At 30.9% G+C, this 16,310-nt stretch overlaps 1 protein-coding gene across 1 annotated transcript in view; it reads right to left on the reverse strand.

Annotated features, from left to right (window-relative positions):
- The window catches only part of LOC106877301 (titin), a gene marked incomplete at its 3' end in the record, with an annotated part of 606,785 nt that overhangs the window by 221,187 nt on the left and 369,288 nt on the right, over nucleotides 1-16,310 (reverse strand). The window contains exons 242-262 of the mRNA XM_052965881.1: nucleotides 15,811-16,113; nucleotides 15,260-15,565; nucleotides 14,839-15,144; nucleotides 14,346-14,648; nucleotides 13,735-14,037; nucleotides 12,394-12,699; nucleotides 11,307-11,606; nucleotides 10,545-10,847; nucleotides 9,532-9,837; nucleotides 8,812-9,114; nucleotides 8,201-8,506; nucleotides 7,679-7,984; nucleotides 7,225-7,524; nucleotides 6,324-6,623; nucleotides 5,345-5,650; nucleotides 4,705-5,007; nucleotides 3,900-4,205; nucleotides 2,948-3,250; nucleotides 2,496-2,789; nucleotides 1,663-1,965; nucleotides 984-1,289 (exon numbers count right to left, since the gene is read on the reverse strand). Coding sequence (XP_052821841.1) covers nucleotides 984-1,289; nucleotides 1,663-1,965; nucleotides 2,496-2,789; nucleotides 2,948-3,250; nucleotides 3,900-4,205; nucleotides 4,705-5,007; nucleotides 5,345-5,650; nucleotides 6,324-6,623; nucleotides 7,225-7,524; nucleotides 7,679-7,984; nucleotides 8,201-8,506; nucleotides 8,812-9,114; nucleotides 9,532-9,837; nucleotides 10,545-10,847; nucleotides 11,307-11,606; nucleotides 12,394-12,699; nucleotides 13,735-14,037; nucleotides 14,346-14,648; nucleotides 14,839-15,144; nucleotides 15,260-15,565; nucleotides 15,811-16,113 — 6,372 coding nt within the window. The remainder of the gene's footprint in view (nucleotides 1-983; nucleotides 1,290-1,662; nucleotides 1,966-2,495; nucleotides 2,790-2,947; nucleotides 3,251-3,899; nucleotides 4,206-4,704; nucleotides 5,008-5,344; nucleotides 5,651-6,323; nucleotides 6,624-7,224; nucleotides 7,525-7,678; nucleotides 7,985-8,200; nucleotides 8,507-8,811; nucleotides 9,115-9,531; nucleotides 9,838-10,544; nucleotides 10,848-11,306; nucleotides 11,607-12,393; nucleotides 12,700-13,734; nucleotides 14,038-14,345; nucleotides 14,649-14,838; nucleotides 15,145-15,259; nucleotides 15,566-15,810; nucleotides 16,114-16,310) is intronic.

Here is a 16,310-nt window from a genome sequence, read left to right on the forward strand (position 1 = left end):
CTCTCAATACTCAAGATATCAGCTGTTCTCAGGACCTGTGTGTCTGGAGTTTTTAAGGTCCAGCCAACATTCAGAATGTGTCTGAGACATTTCTGATGAAAGTGTTCAAGGACCCTTACATGATGTTTGTAAAGGGTCCGTGTCTCACATGAGTAAAGGAGCGATGTCAGTACACATGCATGGTACACAACAATTTTTATTTGCTATGTGATGCCATCCTGGAGAAGGACATGAGACTGAAGAGACTTGAAGGAATCAGTTGCTCTCTGCAGCCTGAAAGATATTTCATCATCCAGGGAGCAAGTGTGTTGCCCAGGTAGACAAACTTGTCTACCACTTTCAGAATTGTTCCTTCAACCGAGATAGCTGGTTCCACATATGGATTTCCTGGTGCAGGCTGAAGCATTACAGCAGTCTTGTCCAGGGCTAATGCTGAATCCAAATGCCTTGCAAGAAGCAGAAATATGATTCATAAGTATTTGCATGTCATCTTCTGTATGAGTGACTAAGTTACAGTCATCTACATAAAGGAGGTCATGAATAAGAGACTGGAAAACTTTTGAATTGGCAGAAAATCAGCGCAGATTAAAGAGGCAGCCAGAAGATCAATACCTGACATATATTCCCAGAGAGCTAACTTTAGTAAAAGCATGAGTAAAAGCAGCAGCAAAGTACAAAGAAAAGAGAGTTGGGGAAAGGATGTCACCCTGCTTGACACCATTCTTTACAGAAATGAGTCCCGCCATGTCACCAACATTGACCCAAGCTTCCATCCCATCATGAAATGATTTAATTATAGTTACAAATTGATCCAGACATCCAGGTTTGCCAAGTATATATATAGTTAGAGATATATGTATTAAAAACACATTATAATATATTCTTTAAAAACAAAATCTGGAATTAGATAACTTTAAAATTAGTTTCAAATTCTATTTTATCATTTTGATGAAAATAAAATGTTAAAAAAAATATTTTCTTACCAAGTTTCATCTTTGGACAAGCACTGTCGTATCCTTCAAGAGCAGGTCCTTCTCCTTCTTTGTTGATGGCTCTAACTCTGAAGAAGTATTCATAGTTCACAACAAGGTTTCTAGCAGTGAATCTGGTAGTGTATGCATCCACTGTTCCTGCTCTGCCCCAGAGTTTACGTCTAAGCTCTCGAATTTCAATGGCGTACATTGTAATAGGAGTTCCACCATCATATCTCGGTGGAGCCCATTCTAAATCAGCAGAGTTCTCAGTGATATGAGATATTTTCAGAGGACCAGTTGGAGCTGATGGAAGTTCTGTAAAAGAAATTATTCTATATTAGTACATAATTCAAAGTATTCATACAGACATGAAGAATTATATCTGCTCACTAAGTTTAACGTTTTAAAAAAGGTATAGTGGATATGAATTATCACGGTGTGTTATAATTCTAGCTGTATTTCAATTTCAGACCATGATACTTGGAATTAAGAATTGTTATGCACCACATTTGTTGCACTTTCAATTGCACAGATCTAGTCTTTTATTCAAATGAATAATACAAATATAACAAAAAATACACAATGTCTAATCAAAAGGGAATAAGTTATACTAAAATATAATTTACAAGGAGAAAACTACTTAAATGAGATAATCCAATATGATGTTGAATTTATAAAAATAACCTACCAAATGGACTCTTGATAATAACAGGCACATCCATGTCTAATGGCGCACTGCATCCAACTCTGTTCAATGCAAGCACACGGAAGAAGAAAGCATCACCTTCAGAAAGGTTTTTGATGGTAGCAAAAGTATCATCATAGACTCTTTCTGAAAACTGCCACATCATCCTGTTTGCTTCACGTTTTTCAATAACATATTCTGTAACAGCACATCCACCATCATCTGTTGGAGGCTTCCATTCAAGAGTGACAGCCTCGTTGGTAATTTCAACAATGCTGATAGGACCAGATGGAGGATTAGGTTGACCTAATAAATAAAATTGGTTTGTTTATAATTCAAGGTTTAAAAGTAAATACAAATGAGAAAATTAATTATATAAGATATATTAAAGTATGAACTTATTGATTTATAGATATAATTTAATATTAAGCTAAATACTTAAGACTAGATAGATTTTAATTCCATAAACTAAAAAATGAGATCATATAATATTCCAAAATTCTTAAGTTCTGTAGATGCCCAAAATATGTGACTGGATAAATCTAAACCCTTCTGATAGCAACTCACCTGGGATAGCTTTTGATTCTATGATACAAAACTTGCTTTTAACTCAGGTATCTGAGTTAAAATCATACATCAAAGTTTCATGTTAATTTATGTTCCAATCACTGATTTAATAATGACAGTTATTTTACTAAATTCTCCATTATTTCTTTAAAATTAATTGAAACAAAGGCAGTGTACTTCAATAAAAATGTAGAAACAATATTTCTTGATTGAGTGATAGTTAATTATCTGTAGAAAATTAGAAATAAAGAAGATAAAAATAAACTTACACAGGGGCTTTTTAGGAATGAAAATGTCCGATTCCAAGTATTTGCTCTGTCCAACTGCATTTATTGCTGTAATACGGAAGTAATATGGCTGATCAGTTTGAAGATCAGGTACTCTGATATACTCAACATCACTTATGTCAACTGTTTTCCAGTCAGCAGTATCAGTAGCATATTCAATACGATAATGTTTGATAGAAGCGCCACCATTGTTCTTAGGAGGTAGCCACTCCAGTGTCACAGACGTTGCTGTAATTGATTTGAAAATAACTGGTCCACCAGGAGCTGAAGGAACAGCTACAAAAAAAAAAAGATAAATGAATAAATAATATGCAAATAGTAGTAACTAATAGATATGAGATACATTTAATTCTAAAATACTTCTTAAAATTTTTAAACTTTGAGTAATGGAAAACATTCAAATAAAAAAACCCAGGGTAACTAGTTTTACTTACTAGCAACTTTCAATGGTACAATAGGCTCCTTTATTTCATTTGGTTTGCTGCGGCCTTCACTGTTGACAGCAAAGACTCGGAACTGATATTCTTTTCCTTCAACCAATTTTTCTGCAATGAATCTTGTATGCAATGTACCAGTTTCTCCAACTTGAAGCCATGAAAGGTGAGAAAGGTCTCGCCGTTCAATAACATAACCAGTAATAGGTTTACCTCCATCAAACTGTGGAGTATCCCATTCTAAGGTTACTGATTTACTAGTTATATCTTCAATACGAAGATGTGCTGGAGGATCAGGTGGAGCTAAAATTAGAAATAGATTCATCAATTAAATAAAATATCTAATGAAAGAATCAATTTTTATGTTATTTTAAAACAATCTTTTTGGTGGTATATGAATAAATTAAAATCATGTAAAAATAACTATGGCCACAGTCTAATGACTAAAACAAGTGAAAGATAAAATATGATTGTAAGTATTTTATATTAGAGTAATAACTTAGTTATAAGTAGAGTTATGAGCCTAATCTAAATATATAATGCAATACATCATGAATAATTCAGTCCATCATTTATGGGTTGTAAATTTAATAACTTGATACTCTCACATTGCTTAGCAAACTAATATTTCATATTTTTGTGTCATGGCCCAAATATTCTACCTCTTTTATGTTCAAACTGGCCAGATCCACTCTGTCACACATATCCTACATCGTCATTCTAAAAGTAAACAATCACATAATTGATATCTCAAAGCTAGAAATTATGCACCATTAATTTATAACTATGTCAATATATGAGCATTACATTTGACAGAGTAATATGAATGATAAAGGGTTAAGATGGCAGAAAATAAATTATGTAAATAGTATAAAAAATAGTTATTTTATATAAAAATAAAAATAACGGCTTGGAATTTTTTCTAGTTAGATTTTTGACAATGAATACTTACCAAATGGACTTAGGATCTTGATAAGTTTCTTGGCTTCTAATGGAGATGATACGCCAACACTGTTTTCAGCAATAATTCGGAATGTATACTCTTGACTTTCTTGAAGTTTTCTAATAACATACTCAAAGGTCTTTGGTGAGACACAATCAACATATTGCCAACTTGTTCTCCATGATTCTCTTTGTTCAATAATGTATGACAAAATTGGAGAACCACCATCATCTTTACTAGCTTTCCATTTAAGCCCAACAGAATTACGCTTGACATTTTCAATCACAAGCGGTCCTTCAGGTGCTGTAGGTACCTCTGCAATAAAATATATTGATTATGAAATACATTTTCAAGCAATTAAATTTAGTTTTTAATTTGTCTACATTTTAGTAATTTATCAACTAAATCTTTAATGTTGAAGCTATAAATAAACGTAATAGATATCATATAGTTTATAACTATCAAGAACATTTTTCATATTCATTGTGTAATACCTTGAAAAATGCCCACACATATATGACAAAAAAGAAAAATTACTATTTTATCGTAAAATCAATACTGACCACAACCAATTAGAAATTATTGATAAACATTGAAATGTTTACTACTTTGGGTTACAACTGAAATTTATCATTAGATTATACTATTCAAAACTAAAATGTAATGATATTCTGTAAAACAGCTTTGGCACAATTAAAGTCATCATTTCTCTCTCTCTCTCTCTCTCTCTCTCTCTCACACACACATACAATGCAAATTGCATAATACATGCATACATAAATCACTTTTATTTCAGATAAAACATTATAATTACCAATTGGTTTCACTGTCTTAATTGGTCCTTGTGTCTCTAGCCTGCTGCTTTGACCAATTTCATTTTCAGCAGAAATGCCGAAATAATATAATTTTTCAGTTTCCAAGTCAGTAACAACATAATAGTTTACGAAAGCACCAACTTTAGCAGCCTTAGTCCACTTATCTTTTCCTTCTGGGCAGTATTCAACGATGTAACTTGTGATATCTGATCCACCATCGTCTAATGGTTTTCCCCATTCCATAGTAACAAGGTCTTTTCCAATACTCTTGATACCTAAGAATTCTGGTGGTTTGGGAACAGCTATAATGAGGAGAAAATAGTTTTTATGTACAACAGTTATATATCATATCAATTTGAATTATGATAATAGATAGACCAATTTAAGCAAAATTTGATATTTGACATTAATAAGAAATTCAAAGAATTTAAAATGAAATATTAGATTTCTAGTGTCTAGATAATTTTTAATATACGGATTTGTTTTCAAAAAGATAAAATTATATCTTATGATACCATCATTGTCTTGTATCAATTAACCAATTTCAGAGGATTGAAACTCTTTACATCAATTTGGATCTTTTAAACTTATCTAAGAATTTAGTAGCATACTATATATTTTCAATATCAAAATACTTACTTGCTGCTTTGACAGGTCTAGCTGGTTGGTCTGATGTGAGAGGAGGTCCTTGCCCTTCATCATTCTTAGCTGAAATTCTGAAGAAGTACTGCATTCCAGGTACAAATCCAGTTACAGTGTAATTTGTGGAACTTGATCTTATTTCACACATAAAGCTCCATGTTTGTCTATTAATTTCTCGTACTTCAATAACATAGTGTGTAATTGGTAAGCCACCATCATCAGTAGGAGGTTTCCATTTAAGATCTACTGATTCTTCAGTCAAATTGCTTTGAACCAAAGGACCTTCTGGAGCTGATGGTTTTTCTATTGGAAAAATAAAGAAGCCATATGAGTACAGAAAAATGATTTATATATCTATTGAAGTTATAAGTCTTTTCAATTCAACAGATTTGATATAAAAACTAATATAATAAGAAGTAATGTAAATGTAACATGTAAATAATACAATCCATAATCATATATATTCATGCTTCTTTTTTTATGTTAGCATAGGTTGGATGGTATTTATTTGAGGCAGTATTTTTACAGCTGGGTGCTCTTTCCATTGCTAACCCTTTTCAGCGGGGCTTATTCACTATTTCAAGAGGACAGATCACTGGAATTTGATGTTCTCTAAGAATGTAACCATAACAACACTGTTTATTTTGTTCTGACAATCTCATCTAAGAAGCAGTTATGATAACTTACACACACACACACACACACATGAAATACAATTGGTTTCTATACAGTGCTTGCCAACTAATTTCACTTACAAGGCATTTGTCAGCTAAAGAAAAACAGTTTCTCAAAGTACCAGATTATAGCAATGAATCTAAGACTGTGAAGCAAATCTCTTAATCACACAGCCATGCGTATATATATGCATAGCTGTGTGGTGTATATATATGTGTATGGATGTGTGCATGTGTGATATATATTATATTTAATTAACATATATAATTATATTTAATTAACAAAAATGTAAATAACTCACTGTAAGGGCTCTTAATCAAAACGGGGTCTTCCATTTCAAGAGGTTTACCAGGACCAACTTCATTTTCAGCAATAACTCTGAAGAAATATTCATTTCCTTCTATCAGATTTGTTATAGAGAATTTAGTTATGCTTTCATCAACTGATTGTACTTTACTGTAGAAAGATCTTGTCTTTTCTTTACGCTCAATTATGTAAGCAGTGAGAGGATGACCTTGAACAGGTGGTTTCCATTCAATAACTGCTGAACTTCTCTGGACATTACTTACAACGATAGGACCAACTGGCTCCGATGGTACAACTGGAAAGGACAGAGAGATTCTCAATAATACTCTAAATAATACATTCATTGTATATAAAGATAAACAGTGTTAAAGAAAGATTTCATTATATATGCAATTATAACTAATGCTGAATTCTTTTTTTAGTTCATCAAGTAATTCAGGTTCAACATAAATACTTTTAATATTAAATGCAATGATACCATAGATTTCTGTAACAATGTTAACATTGAATATCTACTATAGGAATTGGAATTTAAAAGATGAGAATTTGCTTTAAGAAAACCAAGTGATAATTTTAAGGTATGAAACAGTATTTAAACTCTTGAAGATTTAAATTCCTTTTTGACCATTTTATAATTATAAATCCCAGTCTTTTGTTAATTAATGAGAAGTCCTACATATGAAGGCATGTGACCTAGTAGCTAGGGTGTTGGACTCATGGTCAATTGTTCATTATTTTCAAAATTAATAAAACGAAAGCAATGTATTTTCACATAAATATATCAACAAATCTTTTATATATATAGGAGCTTGAATATAAAAACAGTTGATCAAGAAAGTGCCAGATGATGCAAAGATGGAAAAATATGATAACAAGAATATATCTTTGTATAATACCTTTCTCTTTCTTAGGAGCATACATATCAGAATCAAGCGGAGTACTTTCTCCTAAAGCATTGACAGCTGTTATCCTGAAAAAGTATTTGCCACCTTCTTTGATGTGGTCTTGAACCTTGTATTTAAATGTATTTCCATCAACAGTTTTAATACATTTCCATTTGTCATCCACATAGAGGTATATTTTATAGCCAGTGATAGCTGATCTGCCATCATCTCTTGGTGTACGCCATCCCAAAGTAACCGATGAGATTGTTGCATCAATGAATTTCACAGGTCCAACTGGAGATGATGGGGGTTCTGGAAATTTGAAAAAAAGTTTTTGGAATTTATTACAAAGTTAAACCTTTGATGGTAAAATACCTATTTCCATTAATAGATGGAATAATTTAATAATGACCAATAATTTCCACTAAAATCAATAACTGCACCATGATTTAATAACAATAATTACCTGGTTCTTTTCTTGGAACAACTGGATCAATAGTTGCCAATGGTGGACTGATACCTTGAGTGTTTTCAGCAGAAACTCGGAAATAGTATTGCTTTCCTTCATTGAGGTTTTTAACATTGTATTTGTTTTCCTCATGGTCAGCTTTACCTGCCTTCATCCAGCTTCCCCAGATATCAACCTTATATTCAATGATATAGTGAATAATTGGTAATCCACCATCTGAAATAGGTGGTCTCCATTTTATGGTTGCTGATGAATCTGTGACATCAGATACAGTCAAAGGTCCTTCAGGAGCAGAAGGAGCACCTGTGGGTTAAAAAGAATATTTGTCGATTGATTACACAAAAATGTTTTATATTTTCATGTTTAAATGTTCTTTTGGCTATTTTACTAAGGTAACTTGTTTGGAAAATTAAGATTACTTATTTTTTAGTTAATACCATTGTTGTTTTGAATTATATAAAAATATACACAATAAGTTTACGTTTATAGGCTCTTGAATCTGAAAATGATTTTACTTACTGTGTGGACTCTTAGGAATAACACCTTGGTCAGTTTCAATGGCTGTTGAATATCCAATAATATTTTCTGCATATACTCTAAAGAAGTATTCTTGTCCTTCTCTAAGCTGTTTTACACAGGTTGTAGTGGTATCTGCTTTAACACGAGAATAGAATCCCCACGAAGATTTCCAGCTTTCCCGTTTGTCAATTATATAATTGTCAACAGGTTTGTGGGCTTCATATGGACTAGATTTCCAAGAAAGTGTAACTTGGTTACTCTGAACATTAGTCACTTTCAAAGGACCTTCCGGAGGAGCAGGAAGTTCTGAAAAATGGAGAGAAATCATTTTTATCAAAGTTTCTATTTAACATGTTTTATTTACTGTATTGTTATACTCCAAAGTATTAATAATATAATGTAAAATACAAAACAAATAGGTGAACAAATTAATTTTAAACATCGTAAGATAATAAATAAGAACTGTAGTTAAATTCTTAAATACTTGGTATTTATTACAACTATCAATTTTTATTCTTTTTTCAATGGAATATAACTTTGATTAATTTTAATTCTAGATTTTATGTCGTAAAGTAAACTGGGTAATAAACCAGCAATTTATTTTAACTTACCAAGCTGTTTCTTTGGCCTAATTGCCTCTTCAGTTTTACGCATTTGCCCAACTCCTATGTCATTTTCTGCTGCAATACCAAAAAAGTACTCCACACCTTCTTCTAAATCAGTGAATGTATATTCACTAACGAAAGACTTCACAGTAGTAACCTTATCCCAAGACGTTCGGGAACATTTACTCAAGGAGATGTGGTACCTAGTTATCATGGAACCACCATCGTTGCGTGGTGCACCCCATTGGATTGTAACATCATTTTTACCAACATTGGTAACTGTTACATGAGATGGAGGACCTGGCTTTTCTGAAAACAAAAATAAGAAAGTAGAAATTACAAAATTTTATTCAAAATTTTTAATTATAGGAAATGTTAGTTTAAAAGCTTTAGTGTTCTGTCAACTACATATATAAATTTGCATGATTTAATGAGACATAGTTATCAATTCTAATCCAGTTAAACTGAGTCTTTTGTGAAATACATCTCTACTTTGAATTTCCCCATATATGATTTGAATAACTTTCATGATCCATTTATCCTTATCAAGTTGCCTCAATACTCACTATAGTATGTAATCAAACCTTTTCCTCTTATTATCTGGTAATTATTTGCAAAAATTGTCTATAAATCTATAACTTAATGTTAAAACCAATGTATCGTATTGTGTATTTGTAAATTTACCAACAAATCAAAAAATTAAAAAAAATTTAAATAATTTTTTACCCGGTTGTTCTCTTGGTTTCACTGTTTCTGCTGAAATTAATGGAGAACTATAACCTTCACTGTTGACAGCAAAAACTTGGAATTGGTATTCTTTTCCTACTACCAAATTAGTGGCAGTATACCGAAAAGTAGTTGAACTGACTTCTGCAAGCTTGGTCCAAGAGGTACGCCATACACCTCGGTATTCAATGATGTATGCAGTAATTGGTTTCCCACCATCACTTTCAGGAGGATTCCATTCCAGATCAGCAGTGCTGTCTGTAACACCACTTAGCTTCAATGGTCCAACAGGACTTGATGGAGGACCTAGTGTTTAAATAAAATTAAAACATATTAACAGATAATAAAAAATTTCAAAATTCTGCTTACATCACTAAATAAACTTTTGCTTTCCAATGGTATGTGTTTCAGTTGTTTATTGTGAAGAGTATGTGCAATGAGTTATTTTGTTAAATGGTGTTAATGATTGTGTGTGAGTTGTTGGTGTGCTAAACATTGTGTGTGAGTTGTTGGTGTCATAGTTTCCTACTGTTGATTATATGCTGTGCATTATTTTACTGGTTGGAGATTTTGTAAAGTAACTGTTGTGTGAGTTGTGTTATTTAATTAGGCAATGATTGTATAGGATATATGTTGTGTTATTTTATTGGATAGTGATTGTATAAGATATGTGTCGTGTTATTTCATTGGATAGTGATTGTATTGAGTATATGTGCTGTATGTGGTGTGTAGAGAGTGAGTGTTGGAGTCATGCTATTGGATTGAAAATACCTTGTTTAGAATATAGGTTTTGTTTAATATTATTATCATTAATCTATTTGCTTATAATTAACACAGTGAATGTGATAAAAGAAAACAAGATATATCCAAATGTAATTTTTCAGAATTAAAATTTGTGGGAATCACTTAATCAATCTAAACTTCGTGAGAATTACTTAATCTACAAAATTAACAATTAAAAACATTTAAAGTAACTGTGAAAGAAATATAAGTCACATACTTATATGACTTACCATAAGCATCTTTAGCTGTGAAAAGTTTGGATTCCAAAGGCAAACTGATACCAGCTTTGTTTTTAGCAAAGACTCTGAAGAAATAGTCATTATTCTTAGTTAACTTTTTGATCTTAAATATTGTCTTATCGGCTCCAATTTCATCAGCAAGATCCCAGCCAACTCGTTTGGCATTTCTGAATTCAATAATATATGCTGTCAGTGGAGAACCACCATCATGTTTAGGAGGTTCCCATTGAATTGTAATTGACTGGCTTTGAACTTCAACTGCCTTTAGTGGACCTGTTGGTGCATCTGGAGTTGCTGTAAATATCCAAGTAAAATCCATAGTATAGTGATTGTTAAAGAAAAGTAAACTACCTAGCTTTCATACTAAATATCAAACTTACTCTATAGCATAAAACAGGATTTATTTTTATTTTTATACTTAACAGTTGTTTAGACTTTATTAAAACTTAAACAATGATTTCTTTTGTTTACAGAGACTGCCAGATAAATATATTTAAAATATGTATAACATGTCTTTTGCAGTTTACGAAAAGTTAAAGCATTTTTACAGATATGAAGTAAGATATATAAAAAAATGTCTTATCAATAAAATTATCATAATTTGCAGAAACATTTAAAGTATTGTAATTTGTATGATTATCATAGATTTTATATAAGAGATGAAAACGAAATAAATATATTTGTATTTTAGGTATTGAACACTTTAGAGGCATGTTTATTCTATTAAATTAAATTTTCTAAGAATATACATACCAATTGATCCTTTAACTAAAACAGAATCCGATTGAACAGGATGACCAGAACCAATTTCATTAACAGCAGATATACGGAATATATATTTGCTATTTTCTTCAAGGTTCTTAACCTTATATTTGGTGTGGTGACCTTCAACAGATGTTACTTTATGCCAGTCATCGCTTCCTTCAAGTTTGGATTCAATAATGTAGTTACTGACAGCACTACCACCATCTTTTGATGGTCGGGTCCAGTGAAGAATTAATGAATCAGCTGTCATATCAGAGTATTCCAAATAGTCGACAACTCCTGGAGCCTCTGGAATAAAAAATTTAAAGCAATAATTTAGCCATGAGTTTGTCTAGAGTCTATCTGATTGCTAAGCTCATTTAACTTTAGTCTCCTAAATCACTAAGTTCATTACTGAAATAATTTGACATATCCATCAATGATGTAATGAAGTTAAGCTCCATATTTATCAAAAACCCAAAATATTGTAAACTAATATAGCAGAAAAATATTTCATTTTAAACAGACATAATGTTTCATAATTTTCTTTGCAGTTTTCAAGTAGCACACTAAACCATAACTTCAAATGGAAATATTCCTTAAAAACTTAAGATCTTTAATTGATGACTAATATATGTAACTATAAATCTATGTGAATAGGCTAACAGAGTTCTTGTAATCCAAAAACATATAGATCAAGTTAACGTTCTTTTATCAATAATACATTTAAGTAAGCATTTAATTAACTGTATTAAAATTAAAAATTTTCTGTAATCTTATCTAATACTTAAGGAAATATATTCAGAAATTATTCCCAAATTAGAACTCTTAATATTTGGAAGCAATTCCTTAATAAAGCTCCACTAATAGTAGTTAAGAATAAAGAAGATAAGAAAAGCCAACTATTTATTGTTATACAGAAGTACAAAAATGTTATAAACACATATATTATACATATATTTTATAAACTATAGGAACGATATCTTGGTACTTATGTATAATTGATTTAATTGTTAGATTATAAAAATAATAAACAAATAGAAAGCAACCACTTGCTTTTAAATTATTTATACTTTTAAATTTTTAAAATATTTACCTTTTGGACGTTTTGTCCTGATGGAGTCAGAAGATTTTAAAGCAGGACTGAAACCCTCAGGATTTTCTGCAATTACTCTGAAGATGTAATCACATCCTTCAAGAAGATTCTGCACACAGTAAGCTGTAAGTTTTGGTCCAATTCTACCTGCAGTAAGCCATGTTGATCTACTCTTATCAAGGCGTTCAACAACATATCCTGTAAGTGCTAGACCACCAGTGTCCGTTGGAGGTTTCCAAGATATCACAGCTGAATCAGCAGTGACATCAGAAACAATCAGAGGACCTTCAGGAGTTGAAGGTACACCTGTTAAATGATAAACAGAAATTATTGTAATATTCCCAAACTTGGAACATAATATTCATAAAGACTTCTAAAAATTTTATAAAAATTGCTTTCTATTCCCATTACTGTATTTATTTACTAATCACACTCTCTCCACATAAGTTTTTATTTTTACATCTGCTTCCTTAACAAAATATCTCTCTATTATAAAAGTGCTTAATGAATAAAGCACACTGGTAGAGTGTCAGCTCATAATCAATGATCATATCAGAAAGAAAAGATGGAGTAATATTACCATTTTTAACTTTATATCTTTAGTAATATTTTTACAACTTCAGTAATTTAAAACTTTTTCTATAGCAAAAACTTTATTAAAAATTTCTTTGATATTATCATACACAGTTTTAATTGATGAAAGAAAAATAAAAGAACAACGATGTGAAAACCGATAGCACTCAGTGAAGAACTAAAAGGAAAAGCAGTTCCTGTGTTAAATTAGAGATTTTTTAAATGGCATCTTCCATTGCTTCACAAATTTATACATTATAATAATAACCATTAAACACACTGGATAATATAAAGTATAAGGACAAGAATTCCATATTTTGAGGCAACTACAGATTATATGTATAATGTATTCTTCAGAAATATGACATAATCAGCATCTTGAGAGGCTTAAGGGTTACACTGTTTCATTCTATGCTTTATTTTGCTCTTGGATTGCAAAAGTTTAATCCCTGAAATACAGTGTAATATAGTAGTCACAAGCTCAAAAGATACAATACAATATTGTGGACTTATAAATGTAATTTCTATGCATCAGTGTCCCATCTCCTGGTTGTTGAATACTTCAAGTAGAATCTATTTTTGACTCATAATATAGTAATCTCTTCACTAAATGTGACTGATTTTTGTTATTGTTTTTAAGCAGGTGCTACCTGATACATACAACACAACGTTTAAAAGCTGTTATAATTCTTCTTAGAACTATTCCCCATCTATCCATTTTAGTAGGAAGTATTTTAAAAGAAAACTATCAGATATTACAAAACTTACTGAATGGACTCTTTGGAATAACAGCATCTGATATCAAAGGATCAGATTTTCCAACAGAATTTACTGTAGAGATTCTGAAGAAATATTCTTGATTTTCCTTCAATGATTGTGCACAATAACTTGTGGTAGTTGATGGTACTTTAGCAATTGTAGTCCAAGAGGATTTCCAGCTTTCCCTTTTATCTATGATATATGAAATAATAGGAGAACCACCATCGTGTTCACTGGGTTTCCATGAAAGAGTCAAATATGTTCTTTGAATATCACTGAAAACAACTGGTCCAATTGGTGGGGATGGTTTTTCTGAAAAAGATAAATTAATTAATCAAGTTCCAATTATACAGATTCACAGCAATAACTGACAACATCTGTTGATTTGATTTATTTCTATTGGTTCATGGCATTCAAAATAATTTCACTAATTAATATTAAATTGCTTCTAAGAAAAAAAATAACAAAATTTTAAGCAATTTGAAATAAGTACAAATCTGAACAAATTTCCTGGAAAAAGTTTTAATAAAATTCAATCTTCACTTCTTTTAATATTTGTATTTATATTAGGATTATATAATAATACAAAGAAAGTAACTGAACAATTGAATATTACATACCAGCTTCCTTTTGAGGTACAATAGCAGATGTAATTTCTGCACGTTCTCCGGTACCAACTTTATTCTGGGCTGAGACAGCGAAAAAGTAAGGAACACCAGTTTTTAAGAAATCAGCTTTGTAATATTCTTCACCAAATTTGGTTGTTGCAATCTTGTTCCATTTTGTAGATCCTTCTTCACGCATTTCTATAATATAATTTGTAATTTTGGATCTTCCATCCTCTTTTGGTGGTTTCCAGTCCATGACAACATAATCTAATCCCACTCTTGTTGTTCTTAAGTCAACAGGACTTCCAGGTACAACTATTAAATTAAACAAAATAAAAATAATGAAATAACAAAAAGACTTAAATTGTTATTTATGAAATAATAAACCAGAATATTAAAAATATATATTTCTTTTATTGAAACAATAAAGTAACATTTTAGAAATAAGCTAATTTTTAATTATAATAATTTACTTTCAAAATTAAGAATAGAAATGAATATATACCTATATTTTTGTGAGGTTGTACAGGTTCTGCTGACTCTAATGGCTGACTTACTCCTTCTTCATTAAATGCAGAAATTCTGAAATAATATTCGGTGTCATCTCTAAGGTCAAAAACAGTTAATTTGGTTGTTTTACCATCAGTTTCACCAACTTTGACCCATGTAGGTCGAGTTTTAGCTCTCATTTCAATGACATAGCCAAGCAATGGAGACCCTCCATCTGATCTTGGTGGATTCCAAACAACATCACAGAACCTATCTGATACATTATCATATACCACTGGTCCCAGTGGAGATGTTGGTTTACCTAAAATATCAAGAAAAATTATTTTTAAAAATTATAAAAAAAATAATGAGAAAATTGATAGAAATAAATGTACAAAATTGAACATTATAGAATATTTCAAATAGTGAAAACCTACCAAATGGACTTTTGATCTTAGTTGTTAAATCAGTAACAAGAGGATCACTGTTACCAACTCTATTGACAGCAGTTACTCGGAAATCATATTCAGTGTCTTCAGTCAAGTCTTTCATATTATAAGATGTTATATTTGCAGATACGCGATCAATTTGACTCCAGAATGATCGAATAGACTCTTTCTTTTCAAGTATATAACCTGTAAGAGGTGAGCCACCATCATCTTCAGGAGCGTTCCAGCTTATACTGGCAGAGTTTCTGAGGACATCAAATACTTTGATAGGACCTCTTGGTATGGATGGAATAGCTGAATAAATAAATATGAGAAAGAAACCATAAATATTAATATAAAGTTAAAAAATATATATAAACAAGAACAGAAAGATGGAAAAACTATTTTGTACTATACTACATTTCTGATATTATTTTGCTTAAAAACATATATCTACATGAAAAACATACTTTAATGAATTTTAAGCTTATAAAATTATGAACTACTTAATATATGCAATTTTAATTATGTTCTTGAAATTAAATAAGAAAAAAATATACCTAAAGGTCGTTTTGGTGTAACTGCATGATCAGCATCACATGGTTTGCTCAAGCCTACTGAATTTTCAGCACAGACAGAGAAATAGTAATTAACATTTTCTCGCAGAGCTTTTACAGTGTATGTATGTTCGTATGCACTGACTGAAGTTATTTTCTCTCGGTCTTCATATATGTCAAAACGTTTATAAATTATGTAGTTGGTAATCTTAGATCCACCATCTGAAATAGGTGGTCTCCATTCTAAAACTGCAAAATCTGGTCCTATTTTGGTAGCTCTTAAGTGAATAGGAGGCTCTGGGATATCTGAAATTGAAAAGAAGTAATAGTGAATTAACAAGAAAAATATACATTTATTTATGTCTAATAAACTCTTTGTCTATTTCTTTCTTTCTCTCTCTCCATATGCCCACACATATATACATATATTTATGAACATACATTTTATACAAGCACATATATTCATACGTGTATATATATATATATATATATATATATATATA

The sequence above is a fragment of the Octopus bimaculoides genome, chromosome 2, assembly GCF_001194135.2.
Source record: "Octopus bimaculoides isolate UCB-OBI-ISO-001 chromosome 2, ASM119413v2, whole genome shotgun sequence".
Taxonomy (NCBI): Eukaryota; Metazoa; Mollusca; class Cephalopoda; order Octopoda; family Octopodidae; genus Octopus; species Octopus bimaculoides.